The 26427-nt window shown below is 30.7% G+C and overlaps 4 protein-coding genes across 6 annotated transcripts; 3 read left to right on the plus strand and 1 right to left on the minus strand.

The window, feature by feature from the left end:
* The first annotated feature begins 2132 nt into the window (after window positions 1–2132).
* LOC130673953 (uncharacterized) lies at window positions 2133–6471 on the plus strand. Its single transcript, XM_057479165.1, has 3 exons — window positions 2133–2330; window positions 4404–5231; window positions 6202–6471. The coding sequence occupies exons 1-3, from the start codon at window positions 2217–2219 to the stop codon at window positions 6469–6471; spliced, it is 1212 nt and encodes a 403-aa protein (XP_057335148.1). The 5' UTR covers window positions 2133–2216.
* A 3427-nt stretch (window positions 6472–9898) lies between these two features.
* Window positions 9899–11185, plus strand: LOC130673463 (uncharacterized). Its single transcript, XM_057478478.1, has one exon. It carries the CDS (start codon window positions 9950–9952, stop codon window positions 10928–10930), a length of 981 nt encoding a protein of 326 aa, XP_057334461.1. The 5' UTR covers window positions 9899–9949; the 3' UTR covers window positions 10931–11185.
* A 1885-nt stretch (window positions 11186–13070) lies between these two features.
* LOC130673461 (uncharacterized) lies at window positions 13071–18584 on the plus strand. 2 transcript variants are annotated; one of them, XM_057478476.1, is made up of 3 exons: window positions 13071–13858; window positions 15302–16129; window positions 18291–18584. In XM_057478476.1, the coding sequence occupies exons 1-3, from the start codon at window positions 13268–13270 to the stop codon at window positions 18558–18560; spliced, it is 1689 nt and encodes a 562-aa protein (XP_057334459.1). In that variant the 5' UTR covers window positions 13071–13267; the 3' UTR covers window positions 18561–18584. The 2 variants fall into 2 exon arrangements, with proteins under 2 accessions (XP_057334459.1, XP_057334460.1); XM_057478477.1 differs by having other exon boundaries at window positions 13071–13649.
* A 3528-nt stretch (window positions 18585–22112) lies between these two features.
* On the minus strand, window positions 22113–25848 carry LOC130673114 (uncharacterized). 2 transcript variants are annotated; one of them, XM_057478045.1, is made up of 3 exons: window positions 25569–25848; window positions 22580–22753; window positions 22113–22493 (listed from the first exon to the last, which is right to left on the minus strand). In XM_057478045.1, the coding sequence occupies exons 1-3, from the start codon at window positions 25647–25649 to the stop codon at window positions 22392–22394; spliced, it is 357 nt and encodes a 118-aa protein (XP_057334028.1). In that variant the 5' UTR covers window positions 25650–25848; the 3' UTR covers window positions 22113–22391. The 2 variants fall into 2 exon arrangements, with proteins under 2 accessions (XP_057334028.1, XP_057334027.1); XM_057478044.1 differs by lacking the exon at window positions 25569–25848 and adding an exon at window positions 25337–25544.
* Window positions 25849–26427: the final 579 nt, after the last annotated feature.

The following is a 26427-nucleotide window of genomic DNA, read 5'->3' on the forward strand; positions in this document are numbered from 1 at the left end:
TGCCCATGAATACAAATTTTATGTCCATGATTTAATCTAGTTTTGTCCTTGTGAATTTTCAGAACTAAAATTTTTTAAAGTTCACGAATTAATCTAATTTGGTCTGCTCGTAGCGCGTTTGTTTTTTAAAGTAGCAGGTCAAAAACAGCTTAAAATTTTCATAAAAGATCAAAAGCAGATCAAATAGTCCAATCAGACTAAAATCAGGTCAAATTGTTCAGTCCGGGTAGATCAAAAACAGATTAAAATTTTTATCGAAGTTCAATAACAGACCAAGTAGTCCAAATACAGTCCAGTTAGACTAAAATCAGATCAAATCTTTCGACCCGGGATAGGTGGGTAAAAAAACATTATAGTAAATAAATTAGTGCTTTAGAATTTCTAATAGAATATAGCTTTATTGGTTGTGGAAATGTAGTTTTAATTCCATTTCGTTATCCTTAAACTAAGATCAATCCCACCCAGATCGCCAACTGGAATTTAAAAAATTAGAATCGTTTATAACATCAATTAATTCTTGAGGAGGAAAATCAGTCAAGTAGATATTCATAGCTATGTATGAGTATACAAAATGTTCAGCGACCATCTGATTAAGTGGAATGGCACAACGATCTTCGAAGTAATAGCCACCATCTTTAGCGATAGCTCGACGAGTATTATGACCATCCGAAAAACTAATATCATTTATTAGACATTTCGATCGCTTATTATAACTTCGCTGCAGTAGTTCGATTATCGAATCCCACTTATCGTTCAAATCGAAATGTTTATTTCTCTTATAATTAATTCCGTCATTTTGAATAAGACAATTACTATTGAGATCGAAACAACATTCAGTGAATGAATAATCAGAACTTGCTAATAGAATTTTACCGCGATAATCTCCAATAGTGTCACTTAGATGCCAGCTTTTAACGAAACGATTTCCGCCGATAGCATTGTTAATGTAATTATTAAGTATTTCACAATGGAAGCTGGTTAAATCAAGTAATTCGAAAGTAACTTGGCGTAAAAACAAAATTATAAATTCACCAGGGTTGAGGTCAAGAAATTTGTGAATTTCCGATAATGCCTCAACAAATTCAATGTTCACCAGAGCATTTTCTATGTAGATTTTGAATAAACTCGATTGTGGTTGCACACCAACGTCAAAAACACGGATTCCATATTTCAATTGTTGTGCGATGTTCAAATCCTGGGTTTGCAATTCTTTAGCTTCAACAGCATATGATAATGAATGATGCGTCCCAACGAGTACAAGATTACATAATTTTGTGTCATCCGGCAATTTCACCAAATATTTGATACGCTCTAAGTACGGTTTATATATACGTGTTTCGCATTTACTATGGCACATTTCCACAAGACTATTAGATGAGATAGAATAAAATGTAATTAAAAAAATAAAAATTTGTTTTGACAACATGGTGCAAAATCAATCTTTTTTTTTTTTAAGCTCTACCAAGAAAAAAAAATAGCTATTCAAACTAATATCTCTCAACTAAAAAACAACTTTCATACATCGGTATCTTCTTTTTACTAACGTAATTATTACACCAATTAGTAGATAAAGTTAATTTTAACTCAATCTGTTCTCTTCCTTCGATCTTCTCGTTGCCAGTCGTAATGAAATAAAGTGTTCGATAATTGCATTATTTATTTAATTACGTGTCAACTCATATTTTTGTATTTCAACACGAAAATAAAAAAATCGTTGGGGACAGAAAACTTTCGCTTTACAAAAAATCAGCAATTATTAATAGATTCTTTATGTTTCATCGACCAGTCAAAGTCACGATTGATTTTTGGTGCACACAAAGTTTTTAACCTTAAGGCATTTATGTCTAATCCAAAACTATATCGGTTTCTTAACTTAGAGTTAAGTGTGTAGAACAGTAAAAATACGCGCATTACGATACAGAAAATAAAAATTCGAATAATCGAAGAAATGTATGTGATAAAAAATAAATTATTACTTATCAAGACTATTGTACTTGTTATAATAAGTATTAATGCTAAAAAAGTGCCATTATTAGAATTGTCTGTTGGTGACATCATGAATATAAATTATTTCGAGGAATCGTCGATTGAAACTGTCGGGAATATATTCGATGGTTATAATGCGACAGAATTTACTAAGACTGAAGATTTCGTGGATTCTCATCACATTAGCTTCAAAAAAAAATGTTGTTTATCTCTGAAATCTTTAGCATACTATGACTACCCGGAAATCAGTATTGATGATACTGAATCTGATCCAACAAGAATACTTTACAGCACAGACAGGCAAAAATACAACTACTTTGGCATTAGCCAAGATTATGTCGACAGTAAGTATTTATATGGTATCGTTAAATTATGTAAGATCGTCGAAACCCGAAATTTAAAAATTCAAGTGATTGATGAGAGTGATTTTCCAATTGTTAATCGTCACCAAAATTACAAACTACTGCTCGACGAATCAGCCATTTTACGATTAAAAGGAAATAATGAAACGCATTTCGTGTCATCCATCACTACTGGAGACTGTCTATTCCAAGTAAGAAATTGTTCAAATTTAGTCTTAAACACATAATTGTTGATATTGCGCAGGCGCACGGCTAGAATTTTCTCCTGATTTGCCTGAAGTACCATGATAACCTTCTCCAGTAATGTAAGATTCGCCTTCGTAGAGCTAACCTGACGAGTTCTTTATCAGAACTACATAAGGATAGCCTTATTAATTAAAAAGTTATTTATCATCAGGCTACACGGAAAGAAAATTATGGCAGCGGTTCCCATAATTTTGTGAAATTTTTTCCTATACCATCATAGGAATTACGACGATAAATTATTGGAGCGGTTCCTATAATTATAGGAATGATTCCCATAATTATAGGAATGGTTCCTATAATTATAGGAATGATTCCCATAATTATAGGAATGGTTCCTATAATTATTGGAATGGTTCCTATAATTCATAGGAACCATTCCCATAAATTATAGGAACCATTCCCATAAATTATAGGAACCATTCCCATAATATTATGGGAATGGTTCCTATAATAGTATGGGAACTATTCCCATAATATTATGGGAATTATTCCCATAATGCAATTGGAATGGTTCGTATACCATTATGGGAATCATTCCCATAATATTATGAGAATAGTTCCCATACTATTATAGGAACCATTCCTATAATACTATGGGAATGGTTCCCATATTATCATGAAAAAATTAATTTAAAGAAGTGTGGTAATCACTTCTACAATACACAGAAATATTATTAAACATAAAAACAAAAATTCAAACATTGAAAAAAAAAATCGTATTTGGCAAAAAAACATTAAAATTTTTAATAAGAATTTTTTGTCAGCACAAAACATCCAAGAAAATTAAAATTTTGGGAAATTTCTACACTATTATGCAAAAAAAAAATTTTATGATATTATAGGGATGGTTCCCATAACACTATGGGAATAGTTCCCATAATATTATAGGAATAGTTCCTATACCAATATGGGAACCATTCCCATAATGGTATGGGAACCATTCCCATAATGGTATGGGAACCATTTCCATATCATTATGGGAACCATTCCCATATCATTATGGGAACCATTCCCATATCATCATGGGAACCATTCCTTGTATGGGAACTATTCTCATACTATTATGGGGATGGTTCCCATAATATATGGGAACCATTCCTATAGTAGTATAGGTACTATTCCCATAATACATAGGAAAACTTCCCATAATTTTCTTTCCGTGTATCCTTATGATTTCCTTATCAAGACCACACCAGGATTACCGTTCCCGTTTGCTCATCGAGCTAAAAATTATTCCAACTGTTATTGTTATAATCCCGAAAGCAATTTTTTCTTGATTCACCGGAAGCACCATAGGGTTATAATTTACTAATACATTTGACCGTAAAAATTTCGAATCCCTTTCAATATTTTATTCACCGGCCAAAAAATAAACAAAGTACAGAACAATAATATATTTATATAAAGATTATGTCATTCATTGAATCACGGATTTTTTACTTGTCCATCAGTTGTATTTACACTTACACGATCACCCATGCGAGTCAGCGTAGTGGATAGCTTCTAGGACTTTGAATCAGAAGGATGCGGGTTCGAGCCCAGCAGTCACCGAAATTTTTTCATCAATAAGAAAAATTCTTTGTTCCTCTCGGTAATGCTCCTAATAATACATTAGATCACATTTAGGGCCAGATACGGCAATTCTGGTGGGAGTCATGGGTCATTAGCGTTACGTCCACATCAATTCTTCGTCAGGAAATTCCGATCTGTTCCTTATTCGAAATAAAGTTAACCTGATAAGGCCCTTGTCAGATTCTTATAAAAAAATCTAATCAGGCGTATTTAACATTCTTCAAATTTTAATTGCAGGTTTATGTTAACAGAGCAGACATATGTAATTCAACAGATCAAGGCCGGAATAAAAAAAATTTTGACAATAATTTTTTCGAGTCTTCTTTGCATAAAAGCAGCGTTGTAATTGCCAGTCACATGCATGATCGTCAAAATATGGTCAATGAATACTTGAATAAATCTGGAAAATCACTTTATAATTTACAAGATGGTCAAGAAATACCGTATAACAATATTATGAATCTTCTCGATAAATGTGTTGTGGTTAATTTTAAATTACATTCATTACCTGACTTATCTAAACTATCAGATAGAAAAATACAGGAATCGACAGTACACACAACTTCGTTAGAATGTTTGGTACCAGGCGACATAATAAATGCCGATAAGTTAAAAAATATTGATTCATCTATGACGATAAGTAATATCTTAGTCGACGTACCCGATGGAACAACTAAACCATTTTTCACGCTTAATTACACCGATTGTTATGAATATAACGATAACGATCCAGTCACCCTTGATTTTGTTACTTATAAATCGTACCTTCATTATCCAACAGAATCTTTTTATAAGTTCAACGTTTTCGACGAAATAGTTAAGCGCAAACATTACGGAGTTCATCGTGGATATTTAAATAAAAATTACAAGTGTTTGAAGATTACTATCTGCTCTGAATTCGAAAGACGAAAATTGATTATTCCGTCTGTGCGTGTAATTAATTTGGGCCAACAGACCTATAATAATTCAATTATTTTCAACAGTGAGAATCTCGTCCTACGCTATACGGATAACAATGAAACACACTATGTTGCTCGTACAGAAAGAGGAAATTGCTTGTTCCAGGTTATTATTAATATTGATTATTTCGTAGAAATATTTTCTTATGTAAGTAGTATCTTGCCTAACTTGTGGGATTAGTATTATACTCGAGTATGGGATTGGCAGCACGAAAGAAGCTAGTTTTGTCAACACACGAGAGTATAATACTAGATGTCACAAAAACTAGGCAAAATCTAGGTTTAAGACATTACCGACTCGTTTCGAAAATGGCGCGATTTTTAAATCAAGATATCAATTTACTCAGCTTGAAAAAAAACTTTTTTTTTTATTTTAAAAATAAAAAGTTTTAAAGTGATTTTTTAGGACTACATTCATTTACTTCAGATATGTTAAAGTAGAAATTTATTTAAAAAAAAATTTTTTTTTTCATTACTTTAAAAACATCTTCTATCAAGGAATTATTACTTGAACCAAAAATTTAAAGTTCTTAAAATAATAATACGACATTTTTAGTTGAAGACAAGTGGTCTTGCTTGAAGAATTCGATAGTATCGATTGAAGATAATATAGTTTCGGGTCAAGACACGAGAGTTATCCATCGAAGATACAAAATCTATAGAGTCAAGAAAATCTAAATCAAGACAAGAATTTCTTGAAGCAAGACAATTGGTTTTCTTCAGAAATAAATTCTTGGCTCAAGAAAATATTTCTTGAGTCAATATAAATTTTCTATCAGTGTAGTCGCGGCACCGTATGTCACACAGCCGCTTAGTAGCGATTCAGAGAATCTTGAATTTATACGATATTCGTCTATAGTTTGTGAAGCTAATTTACAAAAACGAGTTCAAATCTAACGTTATGGAATTCGTTTTCGTAAATTCAAGCCACAAACCTTGGACTCAGATCGCAACATCGAGATTGTCGATAAAAGGATTGTATAATAATACAAAATTTGATGAGGCTGATTTTAGCCAGTTAGAGGCGTATTCTTTGGGCATATGATTTAATTAAAAATAATTATATTGTGTTTTAGTCATTGATATTTCCAAATGACGACAACATCCCCGATGACAAAAAAGTAACTTCGCCACTTTTATACATAGGTAAAATAATATCAGCAACCAACAATCATGATCTTGAAGAATGGACAGAAAGTTTTGTCAATAATCTGACGATAACTCCTTACAAAACTCTTCACGGTGTAGGAAGTAACCCTAAAGCAAGAGCATCTTTCTTTTCAGAACTTTCTCTTCGTAACGATGACAATACTCTTACAAATATTTATTTAGATAAATTGTATTGAAAGTATCAAGTTCAACAATAAAAGTTCGTTAATTGAAAGCGTTTTAATTCTTAACATAAATTTCATAAATTTGTACAATAAAAATAAACTATTAATTTTTTTCTATCGAAAAAAATAAAACTTTAAAAATAATATTTATTACTTAAGAATGAGGTCGAGTCACAGTTAAATGTGAGTTTAATTAACGATAGATTAGAAAACGTATGAGATATCATTAAGTTGTTTTTGTCGACGTTATCGTTATTTTTTTTTTTTTTTTTACGTGTCTAAGATTATTGTATACAGGAAAAAACAAGGTAGTAAATTTAATAGTATCTTACTCACGTAGAAAGAAAAGTACACGGAAAAAAATAATCGGCAGCAGCTACTGATTATTTCGGTACCCGATACCAAAATAATCAGTTGCTGTCACCTATTATTTTTTTCCGTGTAGAACATTTCAACTTACGCGTGTACTTGCTTACCAGAGCCGAAGGCAAGGGTGGAAGATACGCGGAATGAGAGATCCTACTGTCCTCCATGGTGGGTATAAAATTTTTCACCAGATCTGCACGCGAAAGTTCAAATTTACTCTATTTATGGGAAGAATGACGTATGCGCTAATTTTAATCAAATGTTTCCCCGTCAAAGAAAATAACGACTTTCTTTCCTCTAAACAGGGTAGGAATTTAAATTATTAACTTCTACCATTGCATATCCTAGTCAAAAAAAATCGAAAAAAAAAAAAAAAGAAATTTTTTTTTTGACATTTTTTGGAAATTTTTATTTTTTTTGTCATTTCTTCGCATTTGCTGAGTCACTAATGCAAAAATTTGAGGAAAGTCCAAAAAAAATAATTTTTTCATTTTGATTATGATTACACAATTAAAGGAACAAAACTTGCTCCTTTAATTATTTAGCTAAACTTTGATCGATGATTCCCAAAAAACGGTTCGATAGATCAATTTAAAAATTAACAGGGGTCTTGGGGGTACATAAAGCTAAAAAAATCCCTGGCAACATTATTTTTTTTATCGATATTTGCAGAGTAGCGGTTGATTTACTAAAAACCCAAAAAAAGTCATTTTTTTGTACTTACTTCTAATGGATGTTAAAAATAAAAAAAATTTTTTTTTCAAAAAAATGATGACAGGGTCTTGTAGGGAATTTATTCAAGTTTTCAACGCCGCCCTTCAACTTTCTGTGTGATTATTGGTACCTGAAATATCGATGATCAAAGCCAAAAGGATCATTTTCTGTTTGAAGGCTGATATCTCTGCGACAAATCGTCCTACGAGGTTAAAAAAAAAACCAAATTGAAGCTAAATAAATTTGCTAAACGATGTATGCATTCGTTTAGTTGAAAGAATTTTTCCGCGGTCCGTGGGCTCTTCGGAAAAAAAGAAAAATTTAGAAATTTTTTGTCTCGCGGTATTTCTCATGTTTTCGCAATAACTGGAGCTTTCAAAAAATTTTGAAAAAAATGCACCAAAACTAGAGATTTGAAGCTATAAAATGCTTTTTTTCCAATCTCGATACGATCATTTTTCACCAAGTTACAGCCTTCCAAAAATCACTAAAAAATTTATAAAATTTTTCTGCTTCTTTAATTTTTTGCATTAGTGTACATAGCGCTAACGATTATCTTTGCTTCGAATAACTTAAAAAACCAGGGAAAAAAATCGGTCTGTCAGTTGACCCTGCGGGCCAGCCCCAAAACTTTCCGCTGTTTTCGAACTCAAGAACCTCGAAAACATTATTGTGAATACATTTTCGAGCTTTTCGAGCTCGAAAATACGTTTGTATGCTGTTTTTTTCGAAAAAAAAAACGTTTTTTACCATTTTTTCTCCAACGATATCTCTCAAACAAATCAACCGATTGAGACGGTTGAGGTGGCAATCGACGCGTTTTATCAAGTTCTAAAGCTGGTCAAATTTTGAATTCGATTTATCGAGTCCTTTTTGGGATATTTCAGAAAAAATAAAAAAATTTTTTTTTTTGAATTCTTCCGTCAACGGTTTCTCTTGAACGAATGAACCGATTTTGATGGTTGAGGTGGCATACGACGCGGCTTATAAAGCTCTAGAGCCCAGTCCATTTTGGAATCAATCCATCGAGCACATCAAAAGTTATCCAAAAAAAACATTTTTGAAAAAATTTTATTTTTGGAATATCTCTGAACGAGCCCTACCGATCAAGCTCAATTTTCTCACGGCTTCAAGATATTGACAATTCGCGTCGAATGACACCTTAAAGTTCAAAATCGATTCATCCGTTCAAAAGATACAAGTATTTACATACACGGAAAAAAAATTCTACCAAAATTTACGATGTTAACATCGTAATCTCGGACTAGACTTTTATTAATGTCAATTTTTAAACGTTTTATTTCAAAATTTATTATGTGGGTTATATTTTTTACTATTTAACATCGTAATTTTAACAAAGACTTTTAGGATTAAAAGTTACTGCAAAAATTACAATTTAACATCGTAAAAAAAAATAAATAAAAATTACACTTTAAAAACTATATTTATTCGTACATTTAATATTTCTATTTACTTTTTAACAAAATAAATATTACAGTGCTGCCTCTGTTACAATACGATGGAAGCTATAAAAAGTACGATGTTAGATCGTACTTTTTAAATAGTAACTGGGTCCTCCGCAAGTCGTTTATATGGATCTTAAAAACGACATATAGTGTAGGCCCTTCAGTGGCCGAGTGGTCCAAGGCGTCGGACACTTCGCACTCGAAAGGACTCGGGTTCGAATCCAACTGCCGAACGATTATTATTTTAATCTTTTATTTAAAATTTCTCTTCAAATTTTACGATGTTACATCGTAATTTATATTAAAGAGCTTAAGACTTCGTATTGTTTGTCTGAAGTATTATTTCTTAAATGAAATTTCCAACCCTACATCGTAAAAATTACGATGTGAAAAGTCTAGTCCACCAATACAATAATTAATAGGACAAATTACGATGTTAGCATTGTAAATTTAACTAGAATTTTTTTTCCGTGTACATACGTACATACATACATGCAAACATACATACACTCGGACATCATCGTGAAATTAGTCAGAATAGCTTCCCAGGACCTCGAAACGTCGACATCTGATGGAAATTCGATTTTCGTAAATCGGACCGAAACCAATAACTTCCCGAATTTTTGAAAATTTACAATTTTCTTAGCGGGAAGTTAAAAATGTATATAGATGTGAATTAAAGTGTCATCTATCAGCGACAATAGTTACTTTAATTTTCAATTTCAATTATAAATAAAAGGAATTAAATGCTATTACTTTCATCACTTACTGACTATAATAAAATGATATAAATAAATAAGATTAAAATAATTTAATTGTGTAAATCATTTCAGTATATAATAAGTACAATTAAACCCATTGTTTCCAGTAAAGGCATTGACACGAGTTATATTAGTCATTTTTATATCTGTTCGCTTTCGATACTTTCAAATAACAGATCCATTATGTTATTAAAAGAGTTATTCGCATTTTCAGTTATAAATTTTTCAGTGATCTCAAATAATTTCGTGGAATCATGCAGTATGCAGTGTCGAAAATTTACGTACAAACCGTATTTAGAACGTGTTAGCTATTTAGTCAAATTGCCGGATTATAAAAAATTGAATGATCTTGCCCTTATTGGCACGCATTTATCATTTTCGTACAGTGCCAGTAAAACCTACGCTATAACCCAAGATTTAAACATCGTACAGCAACTAAAATATGGAATTCGTGTTCTGGACATTGGTATACGCCCACAATTTAATATATTTGAAGTTCAAGCAGAATATGCAAAGACTAATGTTAAATTTTCTGATGTATTAACGACGATCGATAAATTTCTTGATTATAATCCTGGTGAATTCATAATTATGTTTTTGCGACAAAACTATCCTTCAGATTTTGGTGTTACCTTAAGCAATTGTGAAATTCTTAATTATTACATCAAAAGTTCTGATGGGGCTGGAAAGCGTTTAGTTAAAAATTGGAAGCTAACTGACACTATTGGAAAACATCGGGGTAAAATTTTATTGGCAAGTTTGGATTATTCATTCAAGAATTGTACTTTTGATGTTAACCGTCAGTGTTATATTCAAAATGATGATGTTATTTATAGAAAATCGTACACCACCATAAATACAAAAGATAAATTGAAACATATAACTGAAACATTGAAAGCGAGTTATTCAAAAAGTTATAAATGTTATATTAATGATATAAGCTTCTTCGATATTCATTTTGATCGACGTATAGTCGCTAGAGATGGTGGATATGATTATCAACAGTCTTGTCCGATGCCTCTAAATTATGTAATGACGCAACGTTTTGCAAATCCCCATCGTGCATTAATTATCGTTATGGCTGATTATCCTTCTCAAGAATTAATGGATAAAATAAATGACAGTAATTTTCGAAATTCATCATGGAGATCTGGGTGGGAATAATAGTAATAGTATACAATAATAATCGCAATGATGTATGAAACTCGATTGTTTTACTATACAAAAATTGTAATTAACTGTATAAAGGATGGCCGCAAGAAGCTTAGACTCCATGGCCAAATAAACAAAATTTCTATCTATCTATTTATACAGGAAATCTTCAAGTACATTCCAGAAATGCTCATGTAATATTTTCAATAATCAATGTACTTTTATTAATTTTCGAACCATTTCCTTCCACCTCAATGAAATAAAAAAACTAACCTAATTCCATTGAACTTTTAATTTTTATGTTACTTAAATGCTCTACTAGATGTCATTTATAATTCGAGTCTCAATTTACGGCTAAGTCGCACCTTACAAATTCTCGAATTTTAGACTTCCATCAATGTATCAAGCGATTATTATTATAGCAATTCTTTCAGATACCGGAAAATGTAATAATGTATGAGATATGCTTCCTTCGGAAGTTTCCTTCATTTGAGTCCAATATAAATATTTAAAACGTAATTATAAATCTAAAATCCGAAAATTCGGTTGGTACTACCGATCACTAAATATTTTTATATAGTTGCGACTATCACGCCACCGTTTATGTCAACAGTCGACGGAATAAGACGAAAGTAAAAGCGTGCAACCCGATGGAAGATGATTTTATCTGATTATATGTAAGTATATATGAGTATTCGCTATAACTTTGTGAAAAATAATCGTACCAACTTCATATAAAATCACATAAATTTGTATTGATTATCTGAATTCTTAGAAGAATTTTATAAGGTCATATAAGATTTCATATGATCATATATGATCATACATGATTATGTATAACCATATAAAACGTGCTCTTGTAACTTCATAATGTTATATATAACCTTACATGAAGTTACATCGAATTTTATAAAAATTTTATAAGATCATATGAGTTCTTATATAATCATACATGGCTGCATATAATTTATAACATTTTACCTGGTAATGTCATAAACTCATATATAACTTTATAAAAAATCATATCAACTATTGTAAGATCCTTATAAAATTATAGAAATTCGTATAAGAATTTTTTAAGATCGTATGAGCTTTTATATGATCATATATGATTATATCTAAGCATATAAAACTTCACCTGGTATTGTTATAAAGTTATATATAACTTTCAATAAAATCACATCAAATGTTGTAAAATTCTTATAAGATCATATGAATCCTTATAAAAAATTTATAAGATTATGTGAGCTTTCATATAATCATATATAAACATATATGTTTATATATGATTCTATAAGAACTTTTTCCCGGGTTTATATAAAATCACATCAATTTTTATAAAATCCTTATAAAACTATATAAATTCTTATAAGCTTTTTATAAGATCATATGAACTTTTATATGATCATATATAATTATATATAAGCATATAAAACTTTATCTAGTAATTTTATAACGTTATATATAACTTTATATAAAATCATATCAATTTTTATATAGTCCTCACAAGAGTATATTAATTCTGATAAGAACTTTGTAAGATCATATAAGCTTTTATGTAATCATATATAATTTTTATATATTTCTTATATGATTATATATAAATTGTATATAAACATATATGTTTATATATGATCATATAAAATCTTTTTTTCCCGGATAAATTTGTTTCCTAAAATCTTCGCGTATTTTCGCAGTAAAATATTATTCAAATCTTCGCTTTTCGCGGTAAAGTAAAATATAAATTTGCTTGTCAAGTCCTTACGCTTGTCACGGTGAAATATTATTTAAAATTTTCGCTTTTCGTGGTAATATATTCTTTAATTCTCCACGTATTACGTGGTACAATTTAATATTAAAATAAAATTAAATTAAATGGATTAAAATAAGATGAAGATAATCAACACTACCAGTGCTTCCGATTGATATTAATTCATGACTTACGACGATCAAGGTCCGGTTCGTATACCCAGCTACCGTTAACCGAATGGTGAATTTAATAACACGCCAATTATTCTCCTGAGACTCGTAGAAAATGATATACCGATTATTTGAGTGATTACGACGGTCAAGGTCTAACATCTCTCAACTAAAAAACATCTATCATATATTGGTAAATTCTTTCTAACAACATAATTATTACACTAATTAGTAGATAAAGATAATTCTTTATGTTACCTCGACCAGTCAAAATGACGATTGATTTTTAGTGTACACGAAGCTTTTAACCTTAAGGCATTTATGTCTAATCCAAAACTATATCAGTTTCTTGACTTAGAATTAGTTTTGTAGAACAATAAAAATACTCGTATTACGTTACAGAAATTAAAAATACAAATAATTGAAGAAATGTATGCGATAAAAAATAAATTATTACTTATCAACACTATTGTACTTGTTATAATAAGTATTAATGCTAAAAAAGTGCCATTATTAGAATTGTCCGTTGGTGACATCATTAATATAGATTATTTAAAGGAATGGTCAATTGAAACTGTCGGGAATATATTTGATGGTTATAATGCAACAAAATTTACTAAGACTGAAGATTTCGTAGATTCTCATCACATTAGCTTCAAAAAAAAATGTTGTTTATCTCTGAAATCTTTAGCATACTATGACTACCCGGAAATCAGTATTGATGATACTGAATCTGATCCAACAAGAATACTTTACAGCACAGACAGGCAAAAATATAACTACTTTGGCATTAGCCAAGATTATGTCGACAGTAAGTATTTATATGGTATCGTTAAATTATGTAAGATCGTCGAAACCCGAAATTTAAAAATTCAAGTGATTGATGAGAGTGATTTTCCAATTGTTAATCGTCACCAAAATTACAAACTACTGCTCGACGAATCAGCCATTTTACGATTAAAAGGAAATAATGAAACGCATTTCGTGTCATCCATCACTACTGGAGACTGTCTATTCCAAGTAAGAAATTGTTCAAATTTAGTCTTAAACACATAATTGTTGATATTGCGCAGGCGCACGACTAGAATTTTTTCCTGATTTGCCTGAAGTACCGTGATAACCTTGTCCAGTAACATAAGATTCGCCTTCGTAGAGCTAACCTGACGGGTTCTTTATTAAAACTACATCAGGAGAGCCTTAGTAATTAAATAGTATATCACACTACAAGAGCAGAAAGTTGAGATTCCTACACTGCGCGCCATGATGCCCGAGGCGAAGCCGAGGGCATCAAGGCGCACACTTCAGGGCGCTCAAATTTCTGTCCGTTGACAAATGGAAGTACGTTGACAAATCAAAGATGTATTTATTATATAACCACGTTTTAGCATGTATTGATGGCTGCCCCGACATTTGCGACTCGAGCGAAGCGAGTGCTGCTGATCGGGGGGGGGGGGGGGGCAGGCATCAAGTTCATCTATGTACAAAACAAATCATTATTAGACATTTTTAAAAGAAATACTTTCTAATTTTCAAAAAATTTTTAAATTTATCAAAAACAATTTTTTTTAAGTAGTTTCAGTTAAAAAATTAAAATTTTATTTATTATTTTACTGTCAAGTTTATCCCAAAAAAATGTTTTTTGTGTTTCCTGAAAAATTTTGTTTTTTTGACTTATGGGGTTTTTTTAAATAAACGATTTAGATAGCGCGCAAGTAATTCCAGTAGGGCACAAATGTTAGACTTTCTGTCGCGAAATTGATGCCGAAGATACGTACTTTCGACCGAGGTATGAAGAAAAAGTTATTTATCATCAGGCTATCCTTATGATTCCCTGATCAATACCACACCAAGTTTAACGTTTTCGTTTGATCATCGAGCTAAAAATTATTCCAACTGTTATTGTTAAAGTCCCGAAAAAAAATTTTTTTTGATTTACCGGAAGCACCATAGGGTTATAATTTACTAATACATTCGACCGTAAAAATTTCCAATCCCTTTCAATTTTTTATTCACCGGCTAAAAAATAAACAAAGTACAGAACAATAATATATTTATATAAAGATTACGTCATTCATTGCATCACGGATTTTTTACTTCTCCATCAGTTGTATTTACACTTACACGATCACCCATGCGAGTCAGCGTAGTGAATAGCTTCTAGGACTTTGAATCAGAAGGATGCGGGTTCGAGCCCAGCAGTCACCGGAATTTTTTCATCAATAAAAAAAATTAATTCTTCCTCTCGGTAATGCTCCTAATAATACATTAGATCACATTTAGGACCAGATACGGCAATTCTGGTGGGAATCATGGGTCATTAGCATTACGTCCATATCAATTCTTCGTCAGGAAATTCCGATCTGGGTCTTATTCGAAATAAAGTTAACCTGATAAGGCCCTTGTCAGATTCTTATAAAAAAATCTAATCAGGCGTATTTAACATTCTTCAAATTTTAATTGCAGGTTTATGTTAACAGAGCAGACATATGTAATTCAACAGATCAAGGCCGGAATAAAAAAAATTTTGACAATAATTTTTTCGAGTCTTCTTTGTATAAAAGCAGCGTTGTAATTGCCAGTCACATGCATGATCGTCAAAATATGGTCAATGAATACTTGAATAAATCTGGAAAATCACTTTATAATTTACAAGATGGTCAAGAAATACCGTATAACAATATTATGAATCTTCTCGATAAATGTGTTGTGGTTAATTTTAAATTACATTCATTACCTGACTTATCTAAACTATCAGATAGAAAAATACAGGAATCGACAGTACACACAACTTCGCTAGAATGTTTGGTACCAGGCGACATAATAAATGCCGATAAGTTAAAAAATATTGATTCATCTATGACGATAAGTAACATCTTAGTCGACGTATCCGATGGAACAACTAAACCATTTGTTACGTTTAATTACACCGATTGTTATGAATATAACGATAACGATCCAGTCACCCTTGATTTTGTTACTTATAAATCGTACCTTCATTATCCAACAGAATCTTTTTATAAGTTCAACGTTTTCGACGAAATAGTTAAGCGCAAACATTACGGAGTTCATCGTAAATATTTAAATAAAAAGTACAAGTGTTTGAAGATTACTATCTGCTCTGAATTCAAAAGACGAAAATTGATTATTCCGTCTGTGCGTGTAATTAATTTGGGCCAACAGACCAATAATAGTTCAATTATTTTCAACAGTGAGAATCTCGTCCTACGCTATACGGATAACAATGAAACACACTATGTTGCTCGTACAGAAACAGGAAATTGCTTGTTCCAGGTTATTATTAATATTTATTTTTTCGTAGAAATATTTTCTTATTTAAGAAGTATCTTGCTTAACTTGTGGGATTAGTATTATACTCAAGTGTGGGTTTGGCGGCACAAGCGAAGCTAGTTTTGCCAACACACGAGATTATAGTACTACACGGAAAGAAAATTATGGGAAGATTTGCTATGCATTATGGGAATGGTTCCCATAATGGTATGGGAATAGTACCTATACTACTATAGGGATGGTTCCCATATATTATGGGAACCATTCCCATAATAGTATGAGAATAGTTCCCATACCATTATGGGAATGGTTCCCATATCATTATGGGGACCATTCCCATAATGAGATGGGAACCATCCCTACAATATCATAAAATTTTTTTTTTGCACAATAGTGTAGAAGTTTTCCAAAATTTGAATTTTCTTGAATGTTTTGTGCTGACAAAAAATTCTTGTTATAAATTTTAATATTTTTTTGCCAAATACGATTTTTTTTTTCAATGTTTGAATTTTTGTTTTTATGTTTAATAATATTTCTGTGTATTGTAGAAGTGATTACCACATTTCTTTTAATTAATTTTTTCATGATAATATGGGAACCATTCCCATAATATTATAAGAATGGTTCCTATAATACTATGGGAACTATTCCCATAATATTATAGGAACGATTCCCATAATGGTATACGAACCATTCCAATTGCATTATGGGAATCATTCCCATAATATTATGGGAATGGTTCCTATAATATTATAGAAAGTATTCCTATAAATTATAGGAACCATTCCCATAAATTATAGGAATGATTCCCATAATATTATAGAAAGTATTCCTATAAATTATAGGAACCATTCCCATAAATTATAGGAATGATTCCCATAATATTATAGAAAGTATTCCTATAAATTATAGGAACCATTCCCATAAATTATAGGAATGATTCCCATAATATTATAGAAAGTATTCCTATAAATTATAGGAACCATTCCCATAAATTATAGGAATGATTCCCATAATATTATAGAAAGTATTCCTATAAATTATAGGAACCATTCCCATAATATTATAGAAAGTATTCCTATAAATTATAGGAACCATTCCCATAAATTATAGGAATGATTCCCATAATATTATAGAAAGTATTCCTATAAATTATAGGAACCATTCCCATAAATTATAGGAATGATTCCCATAATATTATAGAAAGTATTCCTATAAATTATAGGAACCATTCCCATAAATTATAGGAATGATTCCCATAATATTATAGAAAGTATTCCTATAAATTATAGGAACCATTCCCATAAATTATAGGAATGATTCCCATAATATTATAGAAAGTATTCCTATAAATTATAGGAACCATTCCCATAAATTATAGGAATGATTCCCATAATATTATAGAAAGTATTCCTATAAATTATAGGAACCATTCCCATAAATTATAGGAATGATTCCCATAATATTATAGAAAGTATTCCTATAAATTATAGGAACCATTCCCATAATATTATAGAAAGTATTCCTATAAATTATAGGAACCATTCCCATAAATTATAGGAATGATTCCCATAATATTATAGAAAGTATTCCTATAAATTATAGGAACCATTCCTATAATTATAGGAACCATTTCTATAGTGTAATGGGTATCATTCCCATAATTATAGGAACTATTCCTACAATTATGGGAAACATTACTATAATTATAGGAACCGCTCCCATAATTTATGGCCTTAATTCCTATGATGGTATAGGAAAAAATTTCACAAAATTATGGGAACCGCTGCCATAATTTTCTTTCCGTGTAGATGTCACTAGATATACAGCAGTTTTTGTCATACTTGTTCAGAAAGTCCAATATTGTGTGGACCGTTTCTAACATACAGATTGTGTTGATTTTAACACAATATTTTTTACTGTGTATAGTTGGTGAAGCTATTTTACAAAAACGAGTTTAAAACTAATGTCCTTGGCTTCGCCTTGGATGGTTATGAAATTCGTTTCCCTTCGCGTCACAAACCTTAGGCTTAGATCGCAACATCGTGATTGTCGGTTAAAGGATCGTGTATTAATATAACATTTGATGAGTTTGATTTTAGCCAGTAAGAAGCGTATTCTTTGGGCATATGATTTAATTAATAATAATTATATTGTGTTTTAGTCATTAATATTTCCAAATGACGACGACATCCCTGATGACAAAAAAATAACTTCGCCACTTCTATACATGGGTAAAATAATATCAGCAAATAACAATCATGATCTTGAAAAATGGGCAGAAAGTTTTGTCAATAATCTGACAATAACTTCTCACAAAACTCTTCACGCTGTAGGAAGTAACCCTATAACCAGAGCATCTTTCTTTTCAGAACTTTCTCTTCGTAACGATGACAATACTCTTACAAATATTTATTTAGATAAATTGTATTGAAAGTCTCGAGTTCAACAATAAAAGTTCGTTAATTGGAAGCGTTTTAATTCTTAACATAAATTTCATAAATTTGTACAATAAAAATAAGCTATCAATTTTTTTCTATCGAAGAAAATAAAACTTTAAAAATGATATTTATTACTTAAGAATAAGGTCAAGTCACAGTTAAATGTGAGTTTAATTAACGATAGATTAGAAAACGTATGAGATATCATTAAGTTGTTTTTGTCGACGTTGTCGTTATTTTTTTTTTTTTTTTACGTGTCTAAGATTATTTTATACAGGAAAAAACAAGGTAGTAAATTTAGTAGTATCTTACTCACGTAGAAAGAAAAGTACACGGAAAAAAATAATCGGCAGCAGCTACTGATTATTTCGGTACCCGATACCAAAATAATCAGTTGCTGTCACCCATTATTTTTTTCCGTGTAGAACATTTCAACTTACGCGTGTACTTGCCTACCAGAGCCGAAGGCAAGGGCGGAAGTTACGCGGAATGAGAGATCCTACTGTCCTCCATGGTAGATATAAAATTTTTCACCAGATCTGCACGCGAAAGTTCAAATTTACTCAATTTATGGGAAGAATGACGAATGCACTATTTTTAATCATTTGTTTTCCCATCAAAGAAAGGAACGACGTTCTTTCCTCTAAACAGATCGAGTATGTAAATAATTAACTTCTACCATTCCATATTCTAGTTTTCAAACAAATATCGCTCAAGAATATTGCACACCTCAATCGCGAAAGCGTTAGGTGTGCTTACTGTCACTCTCTCACTCTCGGCCCTTTCACGGACTTTAAATCCTCTCTACATTCTTTATAGTACACCAAAGTTGTTAATGATATATACCATTTTAAAGGAAATTTATTAAGGAACATTTTTCAATGCAATCCATATTTGATTAATGATGTGATTAATTTAAAAAAAATGATTTAGTCCGAAGCCCTCAGTGCGTCAATTGTGGTGTTCGGACTCGTCTAAACACGATAACTTTCGAAAAACAAGACTTATCGACTTAGTTTTTTTTTTATTATCTGTGTATTTCTGATCACAAGAACCCTTTCAAAAATTACTATCTGAATCCTTTTTGTTTTGGTGTAATTAATAAAAAAACGTGAAAACTGATTCTTCGTGAAAAATTTAGCTGCTATTTTTACTGTTGTTATTATTTTTTTCATTGTTTCTCTCTATCAACTACTGGTGGCAGCACTAGCGTATCAATATGTTTGAAAAAAAAAGCGACATTTAAGACAAAACAAGGCGGGATATTTAGAAAAAAATGTTAGTAAAAAAATATTAAACTGAAAATAAAAAATAAAAATAAAAAAATCAAATTGATAATTTGTAAGTTGAATAAAAGTTCATAATAAAAAAAAATATCTTAATATTATATAATAATAAAAGTAATGATTAAAAATAAATTGAGCGATTGAGGTGTGCACTTTTGGATTTTCCAACATTTTTTTGTTTAAATATCTTAAGCAACCAAAGAAAAAAATGTATATAGACGTGAAATAAAGTATTATTTATCAGCGACAATAGTTACTGTATATTTCAATTTCAATTATAAATAAAAGAAATTAAATGCTATTACTTTCATCACTTACGATGCAATTTCATGATCAATTAATGCTTGATATTTTTGAAGTTTCTTTTCAAGAAATTCCAAGTTATCAGAATCTTCATTTCTGCGTTTATTCATAATTAATTGCAATAAACACAAATAATAATGATTGACAAGATGTCAAAATGTCAAAGGAAATAAATAAATATTTTTAAAAGAACAAAATTTGAAAATTGTGACTTTAGAAGATAGCGATGATGGCCTGAGTGATGGCCCGAACAGTGCAGCGTCAACACTTCTTTATTTTTTTTTAGCTAAACTTGTAGTGGTGCGTACAGAGACGATACTATATAGTGATGTCGAGAACGAAACATAAAACATAATTATCATATGCTGATAATGTTAAAGAATTGCAAACACAGGATCTGAACATTGCATAACAATTGAAATATGGAATCCGTGTTTGTGACGTTGGTGTACTATCACAATCTAGTTTATTTGAAATCTACACCGAAAATGTTCAAGCGAAAAGCTGAGGCATTCATGGAAATTCACAAATTTCTCAACGTCAATCCCGGTAAATTTATAATTATATTTTTACGCCAAGTCGCTTTTGAATTACTCGATTTAACCAAATTCCATTGTGAAATAACTGATTATTACATTAAAAATGCTATCGGTGGAAATCGTTTCGTTAAAAACTAGCATTTGAGTGACAGTATTGGACAGCATCGTGGTAAATGAACCCGGGTCAAAAAATTTGATCTGATTTTAGTCTAACTGGACTGTATTTGGACTACTTGGTCTGTTATTGAACTTCGATAAAAATTTTAATCTGTTTTTGATCTACCCGGACTGAAAAATTTGACCTGACTTTAGTCTGATTGGACTATTTGATCTGATTTTGATTTTTTATGAAAATTTTAAGCTGTTTTCGACCTGCTACTTTAAAAAACAAACGCGTTACGAGCAGACTAAATTAGATTAATTCGTGAACTTTAAAAACTTTTAGTTCTGAAAATTTACAAGTACAAAACTAGATTAAATCATGGACTTATAAAATTTTTATTTATGGGCAATATTTATGAAAAAACATTAAGTTGCAGAATTGATTATGTTTTATTTACTATTTATTTACTATCTTTTGTTTAAAAATGTCGGCATTAATGTCAAATGAAAATTTGACAGCTTAATTTTTTAGTTGTCTTCATTGAATATTTATGTCATTGAATAAAAGTGATAAAACAACTCTTAAAATGTCAAGAATTTTCTCTTATTTACTGGATAAAATTGAAAATATTTTGGCATAAGAAAACATCAAAATTCTTGTGCTACGGAGAAAAATGTTGGCTCGAAATCTACCAATTTTTATTATGCTGTCGACCAAACTTGAAACAGAAAGTAAAGTATCCAAAAAATTACTATGCTCTTATAAAAAATTATTATGCTGCATCAAAATTATTATAATGTATGGAAGTAATTGATATTGAAGCTCATCGATAAGTTTCTCGCGCGTAATAAGTAATGTGATACAGTATAATCATTTTTTGTAAGAGCACGATAATTTTTTGGATGCTTTACTTCCTGTTTCAAGTTTGGTCGACAGCATTGTAAAAATTGGTAGGTTTTGAGCCAACATTTTCTCTGTGTGACATCTTATTATGGAAGCGCATTAGCATGTTTTGAATACCAAGAAAATGAAAATAAATTAATAAATCTAGATTATTATTATTTATATTTATAAAAAGTCCTGTATTTGTCCTTAAAAACAATTGAACACAGACCAATAATTATAATAAAAAAGTCTGTTTTTAGTCTAAACGCGATTTAAAAGAAACTAAATATCATACGAAAATAAGTCTGATAGTAGCCTGGATAAGGAATAGTGAGGGCAAAAACAGATTAAATTCTTATATAAAATAAATACGATTTATAAACTTGAATTAAAGGAAAAATATTTTAATTTATCATTTATTTTAAAACAGATCTAATTTTTTGACCCGGGAACTCTCGGCGAGTCAGTACTATTTTCTTTCATGACTTATCTCACCAATAGTGACTCGCCAAAGTCATTTGTATTATTTTTAAATCTTATTTTTTTCTATATTATATCTAAGAGACACAGAAAGAATTTTGAACTTTCCACTAAATTTTATCGAACAAAAAGTCAACAAAGACTATTTTATTATCGATAGATTTTGCGCACTCTGACAAATTAAATCTATCTTTAGCTGAGGTTTACATATTTCTTAGCGTGTTGCAGTTAATTTGGTTTTCTGTCCTTATGATTCTGATCCATTACACAAATACGTGTCGACTTAACTATGGCACAAAGTTTTGAACAGCAGTTATCGTGAGATGAACACTGTAATCAATCGAAATAATTTGTCAAATAATAATTCTTTATTATTTATTTTTTTCTCAATATTGATGTTATTTTGTTTAGCGTACCAGTTTTCCCATTTGCACACATTTTTTCGTTGGTTGATTAATTTCCGCGTCTACTGGCTTAGATGTCATTTTAGTTATTATTACATCAGTATTATAAAGAGAACCACAAACTTTAGACGTTGAATATTCAGAAGCGATACAAGAGGATGAACAGCATTGATGGTTTCGACGACACTGTACATAAAATAATAAATAAATTCATAAAAACTGCTATCATAATTATAAAATTTACATTATGTTATTTTTTCAATTTCTTTTAAATGCCGCAAGAACCATCTAGATCAGTTCATTTATCAAAAAGATATGTGAGGTCTGCATCCATATATACACTAGACTGATTCAAAAAAATCGACTAATTTTTTTTTTCTTCATTATATCAAAAATATTGTTGGAAATGACGAAAAAGAAAATACACGGAGAAAAAAATATTGCGCTCATCACTCAACGGTATCGTGATATTCACTCTCCTCGGTTGGGTATCCGTTGTATACGGAAAGTGCTGGTCTATCGGATCGTGATTATCACGATCCAGGCGGATCCCGAAATCATAAGATCGTTTCGCTATAGTAACGATCCGTTTTGTTATTAAAACTAATTTGAGGTTAAAATAGATAAATTTACAACTTTAACTTTATTACAATTTTATTTTTAGCTGGCATTAATAATCACATATTAATAATTCTAATAGGTGCAATAAAAAATTATTATTTAATATCAAGAAATGTTAAGTAATAGAATATACGTAATTAATTGATGTAAATTTTACAGTCTTTTTTTTGTTTCAAAGATAAATTAAAAAATTAATCGATAAAAAACAGCAATTCTTGCATTAGATATATAATTAATGTTTTTTCATTGTCGTTGTGCACTTTAAATAATTAATAATTTTATAAATAAACACTGTATAATTTGCAAGATATGCATTATAAAGTTTAATAATTTGGTTATGAGTGGTGGCGCTTGAGAAGTAGTTCGCGATAATCACGATCCGTTTTGGTACGATATGGATACGTTAACTGACGATTACTATACATTAAAGTATATTCACAATCCGTAGGATCATTATTATAAGTATCTAGTGTTTCATTCATATCGATATATATATTGTGGTAGTAGCAATACAATTTAGAACTAATCACGATACACTTGTCGCTCTCCGTTAGTGAGCGATAAACACAATGTTTTTTTTTCCGTGTACTGTAAAAGTTTGAGCTCTTAATATTAATATTAACAGCTACCGCATCGCGATTTTCTATTTCCCATTTAAATAACATGGGAAAATTTATTTTTTAAGCTTTGGAATTTTGTAGCTCACGGTGAGACCAATACTTTTGAAGGTTCAAGACATATTCTTATGGGAAATTTGACGCTTTACAAAAAAGGTCTCTTATAATTTCTCGATATTTTTATTTCTTCAAAAGTTATTCGAAGTTAAAATTAGATTGACGATAAATTTTTACATTTTTTAAATTTTTTGACGCAACCATCAACTTTATCCGAAAATTTTATAGGACATTTTTTGTAGAGCATTTAATTTCCTATAACTTATCTCAGAGAAAATATTCGATATTTCACTTAAGTCGTATGTTATTTGCAATTAACTGAAAATTTTCTTAAACAATCTAAATTTTGTTGCTTGAAATTAATTATATTAAATTATATTAAATTTTGACGATGGAACTTATTTTTATTTTTATTATTATTATTATTATTACATTTTTTATATTACACTGTAAAAAATCCGGAGTGAATTCGGAGTGAAATTAAATCCGAATTCTCTCTGCATTCACTTCGGCACTCGGAGTTCCGGAGTTTTGAAAAAAATCACTTCGCATGCGGAGTGAATTGGGAGTTTTTTTTTAGCGGAGTGATCTCGGAGTGACGCGGATTTTATTTCACTCCCAATTCACTCTGGTCCGGAGTTTTAATACTTAAATAAATTTATATTAATTTATATGAAACTGCTAAGCAATATGTATGTGTGTGTGTGTGTGTGTGTGTGTGTGTGTGTGTGTGTGTGTGTGTGTGTGTGTGTGTGTGTGTGTGTGTGTGTGTGTGCGAGTGTGTGTTCGGGTGTGTGTTCGGGTGTGTGTAGGTGTTTGTGTGCGTGTGTGCAAATGTGTGCGTGTGTGCAAATGTGTGCGTGTGTGCAAATTTGTGCGTGTGTGCAAATGTGTGCATGTGTGCAAATTTGTGCGTGTGTGAAAATGTGTGCGTATGTGCAAATGTGTGCGTGTGTGCAAGTGTATGCGTGTGTACAAATGTGCAATGTGTTCGAATGTGTGCGTGTATGCAAATGTGTGCGTGCGTGCGTGTGTGTGCGAGTGCGCGTGTGTGCCTAAATATGTATGTGCGTATGTGTGTGCATATCACCTGATCAATAATGTAATACGCGAATTTTTACTTCGATTTTATTGAGTGGAGTTATATTTTATTAATAATATTTTCAAAACTCCGCTCCGGAGTGAATTTTACTCCGGAGGGATTAAATTAATAAAAAATTATCTACTCCGCGAAAACTCCCCTGCGGAGTGAATTTCACTCCGAGGGGAGTGAATAATTAAAAATTAATTTACTCCGCATTCACTCCGAATTTAATCCGCTTTCACTCCGCGAATTTTTTACAGTGTATACTTTTATTTTCAACGTAAAAACTAATGTAAATATTTTGTTTTTTGAACGGCCACAGGAAATCTAGATCTCATGGTCGAATAAAATATATTATCTATCTATCTATCTATAATTAATTATACGTACCGGTGTTTCGTCTGGTGAGCATGGTTGTTTAATTAACTCACCCATCGCGCAAGTTATAATTAATAATTTAATAAAGATCAAAAGTGACATGATTTTTGTCCCACGATGACTTATTACTTGATACTTCTCGAGCAATGCGCAGGAATAACGAACAATTTTTTTATTTCAGTGATACCCTCAAAGATTACCGTAACGATATGGCAACTAATGTGTTAGAAGCAATTATACTTACTTTTTTTAGAAATAGTAATTTGTGACGATTGAATTTGTCACGTAGTGATTCAAACGTGAATCGCTGCGCGCGCTTCCCCATCTCGCCGTGAATTTAACAACACCTCCTAGCTAATAAAGCGCATTTATTTATTATAACATTTTATTATTTAAGTATTAATATTATTTTAATTAATTATTAGTTAGGATTTATTTATAAATTATTGAGATTATTGTTTACTATGTTTATGTTTTGATAATTATTTTGAATTTTATGTATTTAATCGATATTTTTATTTCAGTTAGTAGCACACGTGCGTGTATATATTGTATAAAAATATCGACTGGAGAGTAAATCGACACAGTGGGGATAAAAATCAACATATCTCTCCCGCCACGTGGTGCGCTGAAATAATTATTATTTCATGTTTAAAGGGTTAATTATTATTATGTTTATAAATATTGATGGATAATATTATTTAATTTATTATTATCATATATCTCAGCCCCCATGGAAATAGTATATATTCAGAATATAACAAGAATATATTTTCGAATATATATAAGAAATATAAAGAATACAAAAATACACTGTGAAAAATTTGCGGAGTGAATGCGGATTAAATCCGGAGTGAATGCGGAGTGAATGAATTTTTAATTATTCACTCCTCTCGGAGTGAAATTCACTCCGCAGGTGAGTTTTCGCGGAGTAGATGATTTTTTATTCATTTAATCCCTCCGGAGTGAAATTCACTCCGGAGCGGAGTTTTGTAAATATTATTAATAAAATATAACTCCACTCAATAAAATCGAAGTAAAAACTCGCGTATTACATAATTGATCAGCTGATACGCACGCACATACGCACATACATATTTAGG

This window comes from Microplitis mediator, chromosome 8, assembly GCF_029852145.1.
Source record: "Microplitis mediator isolate UGA2020A chromosome 8, iyMicMedi2.1, whole genome shotgun sequence".
In the NCBI taxonomy this organism is placed as follows: Eukaryota; Metazoa; Arthropoda; class Insecta; order Hymenoptera; family Braconidae; genus Microplitis; species Microplitis mediator.

Excerpts from the sequence above, each read along its gene's own strand:
- LOC130673953 (XM_057479165.1), top strand. The coding sequence starts at position 2,217 with ATGACTACCCGGAAATCAGTATTGATGATACTGAATCTGATCCAACAA. Across the intron at positions 2,331-4,403 it reads TAGCCAAGATTATGTCGACA|GTTTATGTTAACAGAGCAGA; the intron begins GTAAGTATTTAT and ends TTTTAATTGCAG. Across the intron at positions 5,232-6,201 it reads GAGGAAATTGCTTGTTCCAG|TCATTGATATTTCCAAATGA; the intron begins GTTATTATTAAT and ends ATTGTGTTTTAG.
- LOC130673463 (XM_057478478.1), top strand. The coding sequence starts at position 9,950 with ATGTTATTAAAAGAGTTATTCGCATTTTCAGTTATAAATTTTTCAGTG.
- LOC130673461 (XM_057478476.1), top strand. The coding sequence starts at position 13,268 with ATGTATGCGATAAAAAATAAATTATTACTTATCAACACTATTGTACTT. Across the intron at positions 13,859-15,301 it reads CTGGAGACTGTCTATTCCAA|GTTTATGTTAACAGAGCAGA; the intron begins GTAAGAAATTGT and ends TTTTAATTGCAG. Across the intron at positions 16,130-18,290 it reads CAGGAAATTGCTTGTTCCAG|TCATTAATATTTCCAAATGA; the intron begins GTTATTATTAAT and ends ATTGTGTTTTAG.
- LOC130673114 (XM_057478044.1), bottom strand. The coding sequence starts at position 25,426 with ATGTCACTTTTGATCTTTATTAAATTATTAATTATAACTTGCGCGATG. Across the intron at positions 22,754-25,336 it reads GCTCACCAGACGAAACACCG|TGTCGTCGAAACCATCAATG; the intron begins GTACGTATAATT and ends TTTTATGTACAG. Across the intron at positions 22,494-22,579 it reads GTGTGCAAATGGGAAAACTG|TGTTCATCTCACGATAACTG; the intron begins GTACGCTAAACA and ends GATTGATTACAG.